Source organism: Arachis ipaensis, chromosome B09 (genome assembly GCF_000816755.2).
Source record: "Arachis ipaensis cultivar K30076 chromosome B09, Araip1.1, whole genome shotgun sequence".
Taxonomy (NCBI): domain Eukaryota; kingdom Viridiplantae; phylum Streptophyta; class Magnoliopsida; order Fabales; family Fabaceae; genus Arachis; species Arachis ipaensis.
Window position 1 is genome coordinate 138,748,720 of NC_029793.2, and position 15,115 is coordinate 138,763,834.

The window sequence follows — 15,115 nt, forward strand, 5'->3', positions numbered from 1 at the left end:
TTTTTACCAAGGGGTTGAATTCAAGACAAACTAAAATAATGGCAGATCAATACCTGTTTGTACCTTTCCTTTTTCTTCTCGGCCTGCACAAGAATATATTCCTTTTTAAGAGATTGAAGAGAAAACAAAAACATTATAAACTCTAAGGCTGTTTGTGATTCAAAACACTCAACAGTGATCCACACTCAAAACAGCAGAAATAAAAGCATGATACATTAGAAGGACATACTCGGAGACTGAAAATTTTGAGGGAGCAAGATGTATTTTACCAACCGCGATAAAAAGGCATCCTTGCTTGGTAGGGTGCAAACTTAATACCACAATTTGAAGTAGATGTAGATATCCAAACCTAAGAGCATTTCACAACAAATGGCAGAAAAACCAAGTCTACAAACCCTACCAATGAAGTCGTTGAGCACACAGCAACTTAGACACACAAAGATCAAACAAGATCAAACATAACCCAACAAGGAATAACCAAAGTTTTAGGATCCTTTAATACATGGCTAATAGAAGATAGCCAGTGATAGTACAATAGTGCAAGGACCCGTGTGATTGAATGAGGATAAAACTGTATACCCATTTATGATGAGAACACTGAGCCTGTATGGTAAAGGTAAAACAAACACTAGAATCCCACACTAAGTTGTTAACTTGTAATGAAGCCAACTGCTAGGGGTTGATGAAAATGTTTCATGGAACAAGGCCAGGTTAGGCCATGAAACAGATTAATAGCCAACCATGTAAATGGCACCAACAAAAGATTATTATTAAAAAAAAAAAGTAACTTGCATGTCTATGATTCAAAACATTAAAAATAAATAACTAAAATCAGCTCAAAAATGGGATCAACTCAAAGGAAAAACTTGATTTCTGCATCCTCATACAGTGTGAGAGGGACGAGGGAGAAAAAACACCTTTTCCTTCATTAGCTTGTCATTTTCCTCCTCTAGCTTCACCGCCAATGATTCCAGCTCAACTTGATAAGCCTGAAATTCAATCCAACATATAGCACTAAATTTAGATAGAATCCATTATTTGAAAAATTTAAAAAAAAAAAAAAAACATTTTTCAGTATCACACAATTCACAAACATACACATCATTACGTCAACATTGAAAATAAAACATTCAAATGGGCATAAAAGCATATAGACAACATTACTTGCTTTCGTTCTCTAGACCTAGCAGCAGATTCTCTGTTCTTGATCATTCTCCGCTGCCTCTGCTGAGCAGCCTTATCGAGCTGCTGCTCCAAAACGGGGCGCCCCCTCTTCCCTCTCCCTCCTCCCCCTCCTCCGCCAACGCCACCTTCAACCACTTCCACCCCATTCCCGAACCCTATCACCGACCCTTCCATGTTCTCCATCCCTTGAAACGGCGTCGTCGGCAGTGGATCAAACGCGAACATGCCGCCACCGCTGCCCAGCCTATCCGTCAGCGCCATCGGCATCTTCACCTCCTCGTCGATGGGGACAACGTCGGTGACGTCGTCAACGGCGCCAGCCTTGGCAAGGAAGTCCTCGAGCGTCATCATCTCTTCGGTAGCTTCCTCCTTGCACTCGCGCCGTTCTCCGGCGACGATCTCCCGCCACAAGTCGTCGACGGTTTTGGCTGAGGCAGGGGCAGGGGAAGGGGCTTCGAAGAGGGAAATTTGAGCATCGAGGAGGGTGGCATCTTCGGGCATTGGGATGAAGTTGGTGGTTGTGAATTGTTGGGGTTTTGGGGAAGAGGATGGTTGTCGTTGGAGAGGTAGTGGAGGATCGGGGTTTCTAGAATTTGTGGTCGGCATCAGCTTCGACGACGCCATGAATTGGAGATTTTAAGTGATGAAGATGGTGATGATGGTGTTTTTGTGTGTGCTAGGGTTTTGGGAATCGGAGAATTGGGGATTTTGGGGAGTGAGAGTGTGTTGTGATGTGCTGTCCTCTGCAGTGCTGGAGTCGAAGCTTCACGCCTTCTCCAATGTGTTTGTTTGTTGTGTTGTCATTTTTCTTTTTAAAAAAAAAAATTATTGACTATAATAAAATATAAAAAAATATTACTTTGATTTTATGAACGAATTAGAATTTACCTAGTTATTATTGATCAGTTAGACTTTTTTAACATGAATATAGAGAAGAAAACTCCAAGCAAAAGGTGACAAATCAACAAAGAGAAAGTTTAGGGGCTAGCAATTTTTCTAGTTTTTAGCCATTAATTAATTATCAATGATATTTTTAATGGTGTGATATTGCATCTAATAGTGTAGAATCATTTAATTTTTTTTATGGTTAAGTGTTGACCAGAATTTAACAAAAATACTGACTCTTAGCACTCCTCATCACCAAATTGGTAAACGACATGAAACTTTGAAAGAGAGCCCTCCATAAGTCCATATTCCATACTCCATACTCCATAGCATATTTTAGAAGCAAGAAACTTTTGTTAATTTTTTTTTTTAAGGCTCACGCATTTTTGTAACGTCATTTCTTTTGGATTGAGATAGCGATAAGGGTATATCAAACAAGTACGCACGTACCATAATATAAGACGCAATATTATGTCATGTAATAATTAATTAGTTGGACACATAAGTTGAGGGTAAAGACTAAAGACATCTATCTGTCATTAACAATTTCATCTCATACCATATTTGGTAAGACTCAAGAGTAACACTTTTTAATTTCTGAATAAATATATAGCGTGACTTACTCTACTATTCTACTCGGTAGTGTGTTTCAGTTGGTAAATGCTCAATTACAGCTATACCTTTAATGCTTAGAGGCTTCATCCATGCCCATAATACGCTGACATGGTTAATTAACCGGTTAACACTAATAATTTGATCATTGATCCACATGATTGTAACAATAAATATGCATTTCATCATGTCATCTCTCAACTATTTACAATTCAAAGTGTTTCTTCTTCTTGATGAAGCTACTTAATACACATACACATATATAAGGAACAATAAAACATGCTTGATTAGATAAACAAACCAGATTATTGATAGTGGCTTTGGATAACTTTTCTGTTCAGTAGTCATTTTCTGTTCAATTTGAAGCACTGAAAATTAAATTCACCAAATGGGCCATGCAACAATCAAGAGGTAATCACCTATTAAGATCTCTAATTTTATCCTTCTTGTTTACATAACTCTTCACTGATTTACAATATCCTATGATCTTTAGTGCCCTATTTCTTTGATTCACTTTAAAATTAGTAACTTTTGTTTTATATATATATATATTTCTGTAGTTGATCTTATGGGACTTTTATTACCAAAGAAAAATCTCAAATTTAAATATTTATATCAGCCTTCCTTAAAAGCCAAGTTAGTTCATATAATTCAATTTCTGTTGTTCTTAGCTTTTGCAGCATAAAGTTTGTTCCTCTGATCAACCAAGATGGAAGCCAGCCAAGGTATACATATGCATGCTCTTATAATTCAATTTCACCACTTTTCATTTGGCTATAGAATTCCATTGAATTATTAGCATTTTCTTTCAAATCCTTGGAGATCTAAGCAACCTGATTGGTTGGTATCAGATAAGATGATGAGTTACTTGTTGTAACATTGAAAATGATAAACAAAATTTTGAAAGGATTAATTATCTAGTTTTATCTTCTTTATAAGAGGCAAATCATGATATTAATTTTGGCAAGTATTTTTTCTTAGTACTGTGTCATTTTGTTAATAAATTAGCTTCTTTCTGAGATCACATTTTATTTTTCTGTTAAGATGCGAAGAAAAGTAGAGGTGATGATCAAATGAACATCAACTTTCATGAGGAGTACTTAAGAGCACTTAGGACAAAATCATATGCTGATTGCTTCAACAAAGCTCAATTACTTGCAACACAATCTTCCATAAATTATAGCCACAAAACCTTCTTAGAATTCCTCCTTGAACCTGATCAAGAAACTATCCCATCCCTTGTTGACTCAGCAACAATTTCAATGACTCTAGAACTCAGAAACCTTATGCTAAGCTACTTTGACATTAGTGCCGAGGCATCACACATTTGCACCAGTCTTCTCAAAAGCATCAACCAAATCCACTATAATCATGAATTCATTCAAAGAGCACTGGACAGTAATAAGAATAATTGCAAATCTTCACAGAAGTTCGAACTAATTGTCTTTGAGCTCAACTCATTCATGTCCTCAAGCAACCCTTTTTCGAACCACAACTTCAAGCTCATAAACGATAAGTACTCGTCCGTGTTGCGCCATTTGAGATCAATGAGAACAAAAATTGGAAGGAAACAGAGGATTTTGAAGTACTTGAAGAGGTTGTTTGGTATTTGTGTGACAGCAACATGTGGCATAGTAGCAATCATGGCCATGGTTATAGCATCACACACTCCTCTAACATCACTATTCATGGGGATAGCAATTCTCAACACCCAATTGAAGCATCTTAAGAAAAAGCTTAGAAGATGTAGTAGAATTTCATCAAAAAGTGATTCCCTTGGTAAAGTTTATGATCAACTTGATATAGCAGCTAAGGGAACTTACATATTGACCAGAGACTTTGATACAATGAGTAGACTTGTGACAAGGATTCATGATGAAATTGAACATAACAGGACAATGGTGCAATTCTGTTTGGATAGGAAAGAGGACAAATTCTCTGTGCAGATTGTGAAGGAGCTTGAGAAAAATGATGTTGGGTTTAGGAAACAAGTGAAGGAACTTGAGGAACATGTCTACTTGTGCCTTGTAACAATAAACAAAGCAAGGGCTTTGGTCATTAAGGAAATGAAAAAATAAAACAAGACTTTCAAATGTTGAATGAAATGTATATGTATACCATACATATATGAACCTTTTAATTGTGTAATTATATGATTATTATAGATTCAAAGTATGGTTTTAAGGGAGGTTTTTCACTTTTTTTTTTGGGTTAGATCTAAAATCTAACAGAATTTATGAGGAGCTCAAGCTAAAGTTTTATTCAGTATAGATATTAGTAGGTCAATCATCATTCTTATTTTATATTGATATGACCAGTAAAGTCGGTTACGAGTTATAAGCTCGGTAACGTGTTCACCATTATAACCGAATATTTGCTATAATCGGCATTCATTCTCACACAATAACGTCGGATAGGCAATAAATTTCCTCTCCAGACGTTACGACTTAAATCTAAACGCTCAACAACAAACGAGTATAAAAGGAAAAGCAGGAACAAAAGAAGGTAAGCAATCTTTCTAAGAAAAAGACTCCATACATATTCTCTTACTGACTTGAGCGTCGGAGTGCCTTTTGCAGGTGCCCGATTCTTCCACTCTTTCTTTATACCGAGGTTTTGGATCGCGTCTTAGGAATCCACCGACCTTATCAGGAGGACGACCTATCTGGAGTGCGACCTATACCTCGGCCTAAGCTGGTAAGAACATTGGCGCCCACCGTGGGGCCGAACAATTTGAAACATCACTTGTGCTAGGCCCCAGATTTTCCACACACCCTCATGGCGGACGTCCCCCCGCCCACTTCATCCGAGCTTCTGAGGATGGTGACCGAGCTTCAACAGGCAAATCAGCGAATGGCGGAAGATAACCAGAGAATGCAAAATCAAATCGCACAGTTAGAACAAGCTCGTTTAGGGCACCATACTAATGATGATGAAAACAACGAACGAACTCATGTTTCTGAGACACCACAAAGCAATAATGAAGAAAATCAACGGAATGAAGAAGCTCAGCCTGAAAATGAGGAAGAACAACCTGACAACTCCGCAGGACCATTCACGGCGGATATAATGAACTTTCAACTCCCCAGACAATTCACCCTCCCAACAACTTTAACCCCATATGACGGACTGGGTGATCCAAAACAGCATGTTAAAAAGTTCCGATCTATTATGATTGTTAACGGTGCATCTGATCCAATTCTTTGTCGATGTTTTCCATCTTTTCTAGACGGTCCTGCACTTGACTGGTTTTGCTCTTTGCCTGCAGATTCAATATCCCGCTTTCAGGAGTTAGCTCGTCAATTTGAAGACCATTTTGCAGCATCTGCAATATACCTCCATGATTCTGACTATTTGACAACTATTAAGCAGGGACCACAAGAGAGCCTGAAGGATTATATAACTCGTTTCACGAAGGTGGCTATGAAAATCCCTAATCTCCACCCCGAGGTCCATCTTCATGCAATTAAGAGTGGCCTGCGACCAGGTAAATTTCAGGAGACCATTGCCGTTGCAAAACCAAAAACCTTGGCCGAATTCCGCGAGAAGGCCAAAGGACAGATCGATATCGAAGAACTTCGCCAAGCAAGAAAGGCAGAAAAATCAGCAGTCAAGGATGATGAAAAGCCACGCGATAACAAGAAGAGCTTCAAACCGGTCCCGCGATATGAATCTTATACCCAGTTTAACACCAAACGGGATGATATAATCAAGGAAATACTAAATTCTAAGCTAATCAAACCCCCTCGAAAGGCAGGCGCTTATCCAGATAACTGCTCTTTCAATTCAGTGATTTGGGAAAATTCACAAGCTGCTCTCCTATGCCTTTTTTCTTGACTACGCCCAATACTGGCAAGTCGGAAGCCTAACACCTGAAATTTCAAAAGACAATGTCTGTTAAAAAGGAAAAAGAAGCAAGACACAAAATATCAAAACAGAAAAGATACTTGATGCAAACCTGCAGGAGCTGATCTATTCCTATATCTCCAACCTCTTCTACCCGGCTTATGTCTGACACAGTTTGAACAATTTCGTCAGCTACAACACTAAAAGGGAATTTTTTACTCCACACTGAACCAGACTCTCCTTCTTCTTCGAATACATGGAGCTTCTCTTGCATTTTAGTAAAATTTGATAAATCCTCAAGCTGAAGGCTATTGTCTTTAACCAACACATATGATTCCTACATAATAAAATCTGTTACTATAATATATGCCTTTGACTAACTTCCATAATTGGAGGTTGCAATTTCAGACACCTAGCGAAGCTGTCTCCCGTTGTACCTTACCCCACAGAACATGTTTCATTTCCATAGTTTTTATTAACATTAAAAAAATTTTAAAACAACAAATTTAGTGTTAAAGTTACACATTACCTAAATTTATTTATTTGGAAAAAATCTATATGACTTTTCCCTTATGTCCGAACTAGAAGATACATTTCTTGGTACAACTGTGACAAAAATAAAAAATAAATCGGTGTAGATATCCACACTACACATATAAAATATTTTAAAGCGGTACCTATATCCAATGAACTGAGTATTTCTGGCGAAAAAATGAACCGAGTATTATTTAGAAGAATAATGTCTTTTTCCAAATTATTAAACTATTCTTCCATCTTAATCTATGACAATAATAAAAAAATTTTGTAATCTACAAATTAAATTTAACAGAATACATAAATTTAATTATAATTTTAATTTTTATTATCTTATCTTATCTTATCTTTACTTTTATCTTTCGTAAGTAGTATTCTATATATGTTTAATTTTACTTTTATAATTCAATTTAATCAATCAACAATCAATAAAATTTCATCTATTCTTTTCCTATTCCTTCACAATTTTATCAAAATATACATTAGAAAACAAGTCCACGTCCTACAAAAATGTCAACTACATAAACAATGGACGTGACAACCACTTCTAGTTTTATTTTGCAACATTTTTTATATATATTTAGTTTTACCATCATAATTCAATTCAATTCAATTCAATTGATCCACAATCAATAAAACTCCCTCTTTTCTTTTCCTATTCTTTCTTTAAGCACAGAAGAATCGTGAAGGAAACAAAGATGGCGGGCGGTGGCGGAAAGGCGTCGTTCAAGGTGACACTCGCCTCTGATCCCAAGCTTCCCTTCAAAGTGTTTAGCGTTCCAGAGGCTGCGCCTTTCACTGCCGTTCTCAAATTCGCTGCCGAAGAATTCAAAGTCCCTCCTCAGACCAGCGTTATCATCACCAACGATGGTGTTGGCATAAACCCCCAGCAGAGTGCAGGAAATGTCTTTCTTAAGCATGGATCAGAACTGTGCCTGATTCCCCGTGATAGAGTTGGTGCTTCTTGCATGTTACGGGGTGTGTGGGCGGATATCAAACCATTTTATTTATATATACCTGCACTATTGTAGTCTGATAGTTAAAAATATTAAGTACCAGTGTTACTGATCTCATAGATTGGGATCAAAGGGTATCTTTAATTATTTGAATAATGAAATAAGTTAAATCAAATAAATAACATAAATTGAATAAATTTAATTCGATTTATATAAACATATTTAAAATAGAACATGTAACTAATTTTAATTTAGAAAATTTGTATAATTTTAAACTCTATTTATTTTATCAAGGTAAATTAACCATCTCTGATTCTTAAAAAAGTATTTTGTCTATGTTGTCAAAGAAGTAGCATCATGATTGTTATGACTCATGGTCAAAACCAAAGGTGATTATTGGCTTATTGGCTTATTGCAGAGTATTTCCGTTTATTCTTCACCCCTTCAGTGCACACTTCCACCGCTATTGTTTCTGGGTCTTTCTCTGATTTTGGTTCTGTTGTTGACCAACTTCGACGTGCTTGTAAATCGGTTGAGGTTAGAGTTGTAAAAAAAAGTTTCCAGCTTTGAGCTTACCAAACGTTCTTTCTTCGTGCTTCAGTGACCGGTCGGTATGCTTAGCTTTGGATTCATCCAAGTTTTGTTTTTTGGTCACTGAAGGGCAACTTGGTCATATCAGAAAAACTTGAAAGTAATTGCAGCTGTTCTCAGACTCAGATATACAAGGAAGTGTTGTTGATTTGAAGTCCTTTTTAGCTTGCAGGCTTGGGTGGAGGGGTTTGGTTTTTCTGATTGGGATTTTCAAGTTTTGGACTTTTGGTTTGCTGAGTATGTTTATTGTTAGCAAAATTGTTGCAAGTAATGATTGCTTTGAATTGGGAACATGGGCAGTAATGGGATTGAATATTTGTCCAATGAGGTATTAGAAGGTGGTTTTGATAGCCACCAACAAGAGAAAGATATCAGGGAAATGGATAATGAAGAGATGATGACAAGGGATAGAAAGTCTATAAATGGAAAGCTTGGTTTATCTTCTTCATCAGAAGTTGGTTCTTCACCAAGGAGAGGTTTGTACTCATTTGCTTCTATCATTTGATCTGTTAAGTAGCCATTGAGATCAATAATGAAGGTGTTTTTAGGAGAGGGGAAAGAAATATTCTAAAGTGACAAAATTGGTAAACTGATAAAGTGAAATGTTAGTTATCCTTGAACTTGTAATTTTCATCAAGTTTGGTGATTAGACCTCACTTTTTCACTTTATCGACGTTTACTTTACCAACCTTCTCACTTTAGAAGAGCTTGATCCTTTTGGTAGTGTGAAGTTACTCATTGGGTTCTGTTGTTTTCAGATAACTATTTTATTGATTAAACTTTAGCAATGTACAATTAAGAGAATGAAAAAAAAGAGAAATGGCAGAATTTATGCAGACAAAAGGCCATAAGAGTTAATATCTTCCGGTTGTTGTATTTTGTTTGGGATATAACTTAAAAATTGCTGTTGGTATTGTACCCATTGGACTATGGTTTCTAACTTGCTTCCTTCTGGAAGAGTTATTTTGTGTTTGCTAAATTTTGCTTATGTTCATGAAGGCTTAGAACATTGCACCACAGCACCTGTTGAGACTCGGAGAAACCCACTTATAGCTGACCATGAGGTTATGCTTTCTAGATCAATGACGGAGAAGACCCCAAAGCATGATCTACTATTGGACAGATTGTCCGAGGATGAGAAGGTAGATGGGGGTGTTGTTTTATCTGCATGATTTTACATTTCAAACTTGTACTTCTGCTCTTTTTGGAATGTTTTTAATTCTAATCATCATAAGTTATTCTCAAAATTTTCAGTTTCTAATCATTATTTTCAAAAACATGTAAAATCTCATAGTTCTATTGTGAATATAATATATGCTGAATATATTCATTGTGTTTCAATTATGAGCTTATTTACTTCTAGAAAACAATAATGCCTTCTGGTTCCCAACATGTGTTTTGGTTATTACTTACGGTTATGCCTTTGAAATTTTGTTATTGACTTTAAGCTCTGTGTTTTTCATTTATGCATTGGATTTTCCCTGTGATAAGCAAGTTCACAACATTTTATGATTTTGATTCACAGCAACAACTAATTGCTGACCTTGTGAGGATACAAAATGATGGGACTGTTGAAGTTGATCTAGAAAGAAGTGCATCTGTTGCTTCAGAATTGCTAGAATTCCAGTCATTTGACGAGTCAACAGCGAGTGAAAATCTTATTCGTGAAGCAAAAACATCAATTCCACGGTTACAAATTGTCATACTTGTGGTTGGAACTAGGGGTGACATACAACCTTTTCTTGCCATTGCAAAGAGACTTCAGGCATGTTCAAATACATATATTCGGTTCATTTTGTTGCTAATGAGAATCACCTTATATTATAATTGATCTGATTGCATCATTTGGAAAGATGCAAAGTCTTTGTTTAATAGTTTTTTTTTTTTTTGGTTTCTTTTCTTTCTTCAGAGATGAACTAATATTTACTTGCAGGAGTATGGTCATCGTGTTAGGGTGGCAACTCATTCTAATTTCAGCACATTTGTAAAGTCAGCTGGTGCAGATTTCTATCCGTTGGGTGGCGATCCACGTGTATTGGCAGGATGTAAGAGTTCCTTGCTTAAAACTTCCATTTTCAAGCAGTATAGTTTATATACCACTCAATGAATTGTGAAAGTTTATGAGAGTTGAGAATTAGTCTTAACAATGTGAAATAATATCCAAACATTTCTTGCCAGCCTCAAACTGCATATGGACCTAAAGTTGTCTATAAGAAGTATCTGATACGGATATTGTCGCATGATAATAACTACCAAGAAAATATCAGTTCTTGGAACAATTGCAAATGCAATCCAAGTGTCTTAGTTAAATAACCCGTTTGTCTTTTTAAAGTGATATATTACCATGTGTTCTACTTTCATTTGATTCTTTGTTCATCTGCTGCTGATATACTGAAAGAGTTATTTGAATGATAGATATGGTGAGGAATAAAGGTTTAATCCCATCCGGGCCTGCAGAAATATCTATCCAAAGAAAGCAGCTGAAGGACATTATTGATTCCCTTCTTCCAGCATGCACGGCGCCTGATTTGGAAACTGGTGTTCCATTCAGAGCCCAGACTATTATTGCCAATCCTCCAGCTTATGGTGAGTAGTTAGTAGATCAAATATAAAGTGTTAGTAATGTTCTTAGAAAGGGAATAGGAAAACTGGGATCACGAAAGTAACTTGCAAATTTGACGTTTGAAATTCAGAGGCTTTTACATTAAAAAGCATGTAGAACATAGGAGTTTGTTTTTCCAATTTGTTTCCCAAATTCATAAGATCTGTCATTGATTGCTCTTTGTTTCAAAAGAAAAGTTTTCCTTTCATTCTTGCAGAGCATGTTTATTGTTTGCAAATTTGTGTGAAACTGGCACATGACTTTTTAAGAATGAAATAGATCAAACTCTATCATCTGCTCTGGCTTGCAGGACACACTCATGTTGCTGAAGCCCTTGGGGTACCTCTTCACATCTTCTTCACAATGCCATGGACGTGAGTTTAAATTGCCATAACAATTTTATATAGGTAAGATAAGGTTTCATAACAAGTTAGGCATGACTTCATAATTTGATATTTAATATGCAGGCCAACATATGCATTTCCTCACCCTTTGGCACGAGTTCCTCAAAGTGCTGGTTACTGGGTAAGTCTTTTGCTGAAACAATATTTTGTTATTTGATTTTGGTGCTTTTGTGGTTTCCAATAGATCTTTTGTTCCAATATTTCCTTCTGGCTCCAGCTATCTTATATAGTTGTGGATCTACTAATATGGTGGGGAATAAGAGGAATCATCAATGACTTCAGGAAAAACAAATTGAAGCTTGCTCCTATTGCATACTTCAGTATGTACCGTGGATCGATATCTCATTTACCAACTGGCTACATGTGGAGTCCCCATGTTGTTCCGAAGCCAAGTGGTATGGACAAGGATGTAATTGATAGTTGCATTATATGATTAAGTCCTAAACAGAAATTGCTAATCATGTTTAACATATTTGCAGACTGGGGACCCTTAGTTGATGTTGTTGGTTATTGTTTCTTAAACCTTGGATCAAAGTATATACCACAGGAAGATTTTGTACAATGGATTCGGAAAGGGTCACCTCCAATATATTTTGGATTTGGGAGCATGGTATGGCATTGTAACTCGAACTCAAATCTGATTAGTAGTAACTTTTGTCCCACAACTTCAATTTTTCTGTTTGGATGTTCAAGAAAATGAAGCATGATGAGATTCACCAAACTGGATTCATAGAACTTTTGCCTCTAAATTCTAGTGGCCTACCATTTTATGATGCACGAGAATGCAGCATTGCTCTTTTCTTCTTCATTTTCTTTTCTACTTGTTAATCTGAATGGCTATTCTAATGTTCATCAGATAGTCTGATCGATCACTCTGGTGTAGAACAAGAAAGGGTACTCAGAATTCTCCATATTCATATTAGGCTGAATTCTGAAGTTCCTGAGGTAATCTACCTTATAGGAACTCAAATAAATAATCATAGCCGTGGAAGCAGCCACTGATGTAATTATCAGGTTAGGCTGCGTACATTACACCCTTTGGGTGCGACCCTTTCCCGGACCATGCGTTACGCAAGATGCTTGTGCACCGGGCTACCCCTATTATAAAAAATAACAGTTTCTTGTCATAGCATTAGCAGTTTCTAACTAAAGTAGTATTATTTTTTGAATTGCCTAAACAAAATTGTTGTGCATACTTTGCCAGCCACTAGAAGACCCTAAAAGAACAACAGATGTTATATTGGATGCACTACAGGAAACCGGACAACGGGGAATTATCGATCGGGGTTGGGGCAATCTTGGGAATCGTAAGTATTCTATTCTAATTTCTGTTGAAGTTAGAAGGTGTTATTTCTCAGAAAATGTTACATTTTGTTCAGTGTGTTTTAAGATAAATTACAATAGTTGCACTATGTTTTTCATTATGCAGTGGAAGAAGTTCCTGACAATGTTTTCCTACTGGAGGAATGCCCTCATGATTGGTTGTTTCCTCAATGTTCTGCGGTGGTGAGTTTCAACATAAGTTATTGTTATAGGAAAGTGAGAAAATAACTTGGAAAAAGGTTAAACAACCCCAAAAATTACAGGTGCATCATGGTGGAGCTGGAACTACTGCTACAGGTTTAAAAGCTGGGGTAACACTCAATAATCAATACTCAATAATGTCTTCTCTAATATATTTTCTTTTGAAATTTGAATGCCTTTGGATATAAATGAAATTATTCTGGCGCAACAAAGCAGTTCTTTTGTTTTATTTTATGAGAAATTCCATGTGGCGAACATCTTTCCCTTGATTTAGGTGCGGCCTTTCTCCAGATCCTATGTTACTGCACGATGCTTGTTAACTGGGCAGTCTGGGCTGTTCTTTCTTTTACCTTACATTTGAACCGATACTAACTAACTTTCCACTTTTTTACACTAAAGTATTGGCCTTGTAGCATTACCTGGGAGTTGGCTAGTGTTGACTCAAATACAAGATAAAATACAAAGTAAAAATGTTGGTGACCTAACATTTCTCTACATTTAACTGGCAGTGTCCGACGACCATTGTTCCGTTCTTCGGAGATCAGTTCTTTTGGGGAGATAGAATATGCCAGAAAGAGTTAGGACCGGCCCCGATTCCGATATCCGAGCTCAGTGCCGAGAACTTATCAAATGCTATAAAATTCATGCTCCAGCCAGAGGTAAATTTCCAAGTCATGAGGCACATTTGAAGTTACAAAGATTTTCAAGTCCATGACGTATATACTTGTATAATTCAGGTGAAATCTAGAGCAATGGAAATCGCTAAGTTGATTGAGAATGAAGATGGTGTAGCCGCTGCAGTTGATGCATTCCATCGCCATCTACCTGATGAGTTGCCGCTGCCAACTCCTCCTCCGGTAGCAGAGGATGAGCATCCTAGTTCTTTGCAGTGGTTTCTCGGCCAACTCGGAAAATGGTGCTGTGCACCTTGTGGTGGTGTGTAGCCCCTTTTTTTGCATTTTGCCATTTTCATTATTTCATTCATTATAGAATTAAATCTTGTAGGATAACTCCCAATTTTTGTTGCCTTTGGTACTTCATTCATCTTATGCGAGAGAAATAGTATGACTAAAAGTAATAGTATGAACTATGAAGTGAGCTTGCTCTTGGAATTCTTATATGATGAATTAATAAAATCAGCAGAGAATTTTTTTCCAAAAGAAAGTCTAATCTCTTTGACACGTTAAATTTCATCAATTTGGGAATTTGCTCGAGTCTTGATATGCTTCACGACTGGGTCACCAACTCGCAATCCTATAGTACAAATTTTCACGAGTAAATAGTCAAATTAGTTCATAAAAAATTATTTATTTTTTAAATTAGTTGTTAAAAGATTTTTTAATCAAATTTATCTTTCAAATATTTTAAATTAGTCATTTTAGTTATTTTGTTAATTCCGTGCTAACGACATCAAAATGACACCTTAAGTCAATTAAGTGACATTACAACAACACCTAATATTTCTAATTAGCAGTGATAAGTTTATGAAATTACATCAAATTAATTTTAAATTGAGGGATTCTAATTGACGTGTACCCCTAAAAGCTCGGCAACTATCCATTCACCATAACCAACCAAATATCTCGGAACTCTTGGCAAATCCCAAACGGAACTTGATCACAATTACGCACAAGCCAAATATCATCTTCAGCTCGTTACTCACAACGGCACTCACCATGAATATCAGAACAAACACAAGAGGAATAACCCTCCACTCGTCTATAAAAACAAGTCAAGCAATTCATATAGACAGGTCACAGAACTCACTATGATTTATTATCCTCATTTTCTCATATGCTTACTTGTGCGTCGGAGTGCTTTTTGCAGGTGCTCCCATCGCCGTGTTTCACTGTGCCGAGGTTCACTAACGGCGCTGCCTCTCTGGACGACGTATACCTCTATCCAGAAGTTAAGTAGCCATCACCGACATCATAAACCTCGACTCACCCAGGACGGAACATTTGGCGCCCACCGTG

General features: G+C 36.7%; 4 protein-coding genes across 13 annotated transcripts in view; 3 read left to right on the forward strand and 1 right to left on the reverse strand.

Moving 5' to 3' along the window:
• Positions 1-1,986, reverse strand: part of LOC107617525 (G-box-binding factor 4) — a 3,113-nt gene extending 1,127 nt beyond the window's left edge. Inside the window, exons 1-3 of one of the 3 annotated variants that reach the window (XM_016319298.2) lie at positions 1,165-1,977; positions 918-989; positions 54-83 (exon numbers count right to left, since the gene is read on the reverse strand). In XM_016319298.2, the coding sequence (XP_016174784.1) occupies positions 54-83; positions 918-989; positions 1,165-1,809 (747 nt within the window). In that variant the 5' untranslated portion in view covers positions 1,810-1,977. Of the gene's footprint in view, positions 1-53; positions 84-917; positions 990-1,164 lie in introns of those variants that run through there. The other 2 variants (XM_016319299.2, XM_021110784.1) reach the window with 2 other exon arrangements.
• On the forward strand, positions 2,555-4,889 carry LOC107616297 (UPF0496 protein At1g20180-like). 8 transcript variants are annotated; one of them, XM_021110780.1, is made up of 3 exons: positions 2,555-3,093; positions 3,354-3,410; positions 3,730-4,889. In XM_021110780.1, the coding sequence occupies exons 2-3, from the start codon at positions 3,392-3,394 to the stop codon at positions 4,758-4,760; spliced, it is 1,050 nt and encodes a 349-aa protein (XP_020966439.1). In that variant the 5' UTR covers positions 2,555-3,093; positions 3,354-3,391; the 3' UTR covers positions 4,761-4,889. The 8 variants fall into 8 exon arrangements, with proteins under 8 accessions (XP_020966439.1, XP_020966436.1, XP_020966441.1 ...); XM_021110777.1 differs by having other exon boundaries at positions 3,354-3,407; positions 3,727-4,889; XM_021110782.1 differs by having other exon boundaries at positions 3,354-3,407; positions 3,735-4,889.
• On the forward strand, positions 7,692-8,179 carry LOC107617528 (ubiquitin-fold modifier 1-like). The gene has a single exon (XM_016319301.2). The coding sequence runs from the start codon at positions 7,761-7,763 to the stop codon at positions 8,091-8,093; it is 333 nt and encodes a 110-aa protein (XP_016174787.1). The 5' UTR covers positions 7,692-7,760; the 3' UTR covers positions 8,094-8,179.
• LOC107617524 (sterol 3-beta-glucosyltransferase UGT80B1) lies at positions 8,365-14,299 on the forward strand. The gene is made up of 14 exons (XM_016319297.2): positions 8,365-9,085; positions 9,609-9,751; positions 10,135-10,374; positions 10,543-10,654; positions 11,025-11,195; positions 11,522-11,585; positions 11,679-11,736; positions 11,833-12,010; positions 12,095-12,225; positions 12,820-12,922; positions 13,045-13,121; positions 13,202-13,249; positions 13,649-13,798; positions 13,877-14,299. Exons 1-14 carry the CDS (start codon positions 8,902-8,904, stop codon positions 14,081-14,083), a joined length of 1,866 nt encoding a protein of 621 aa, XP_016174783.1. The 5' UTR covers positions 8,365-8,901; the 3' UTR covers positions 14,084-14,299.

Excerpts from the sequence above, each read along its gene's own strand:
- LOC107617524 (XM_016319297.2), top strand. The coding sequence starts at position 8,902 with ATGGGCAGTAATGGGATTGAATATTTGTCCAATGAGGTATTAGAAGGT. Across the intron at positions 12,923-13,044 it reads TTGGGGCAATCTTGGGAATC|TGGAAGAAGTTCCTGACAAT; the intron begins GTAAGTATTCTA and ends TTCATTATGCAG. Across the intron at positions 13,799-13,876 it reads AATTCATGCTCCAGCCAGAG|GTGAAATCTAGAGCAATGGA; the intron begins GTAAATTTCCAA and ends TGTATAATTCAG.
- LOC107617528 (XM_016319301.2), top strand. The coding sequence starts at position 7,761 with ATGGCGGGCGGTGGCGGAAAGGCGTCGTTCAAGGTGACACTCGCCTCT.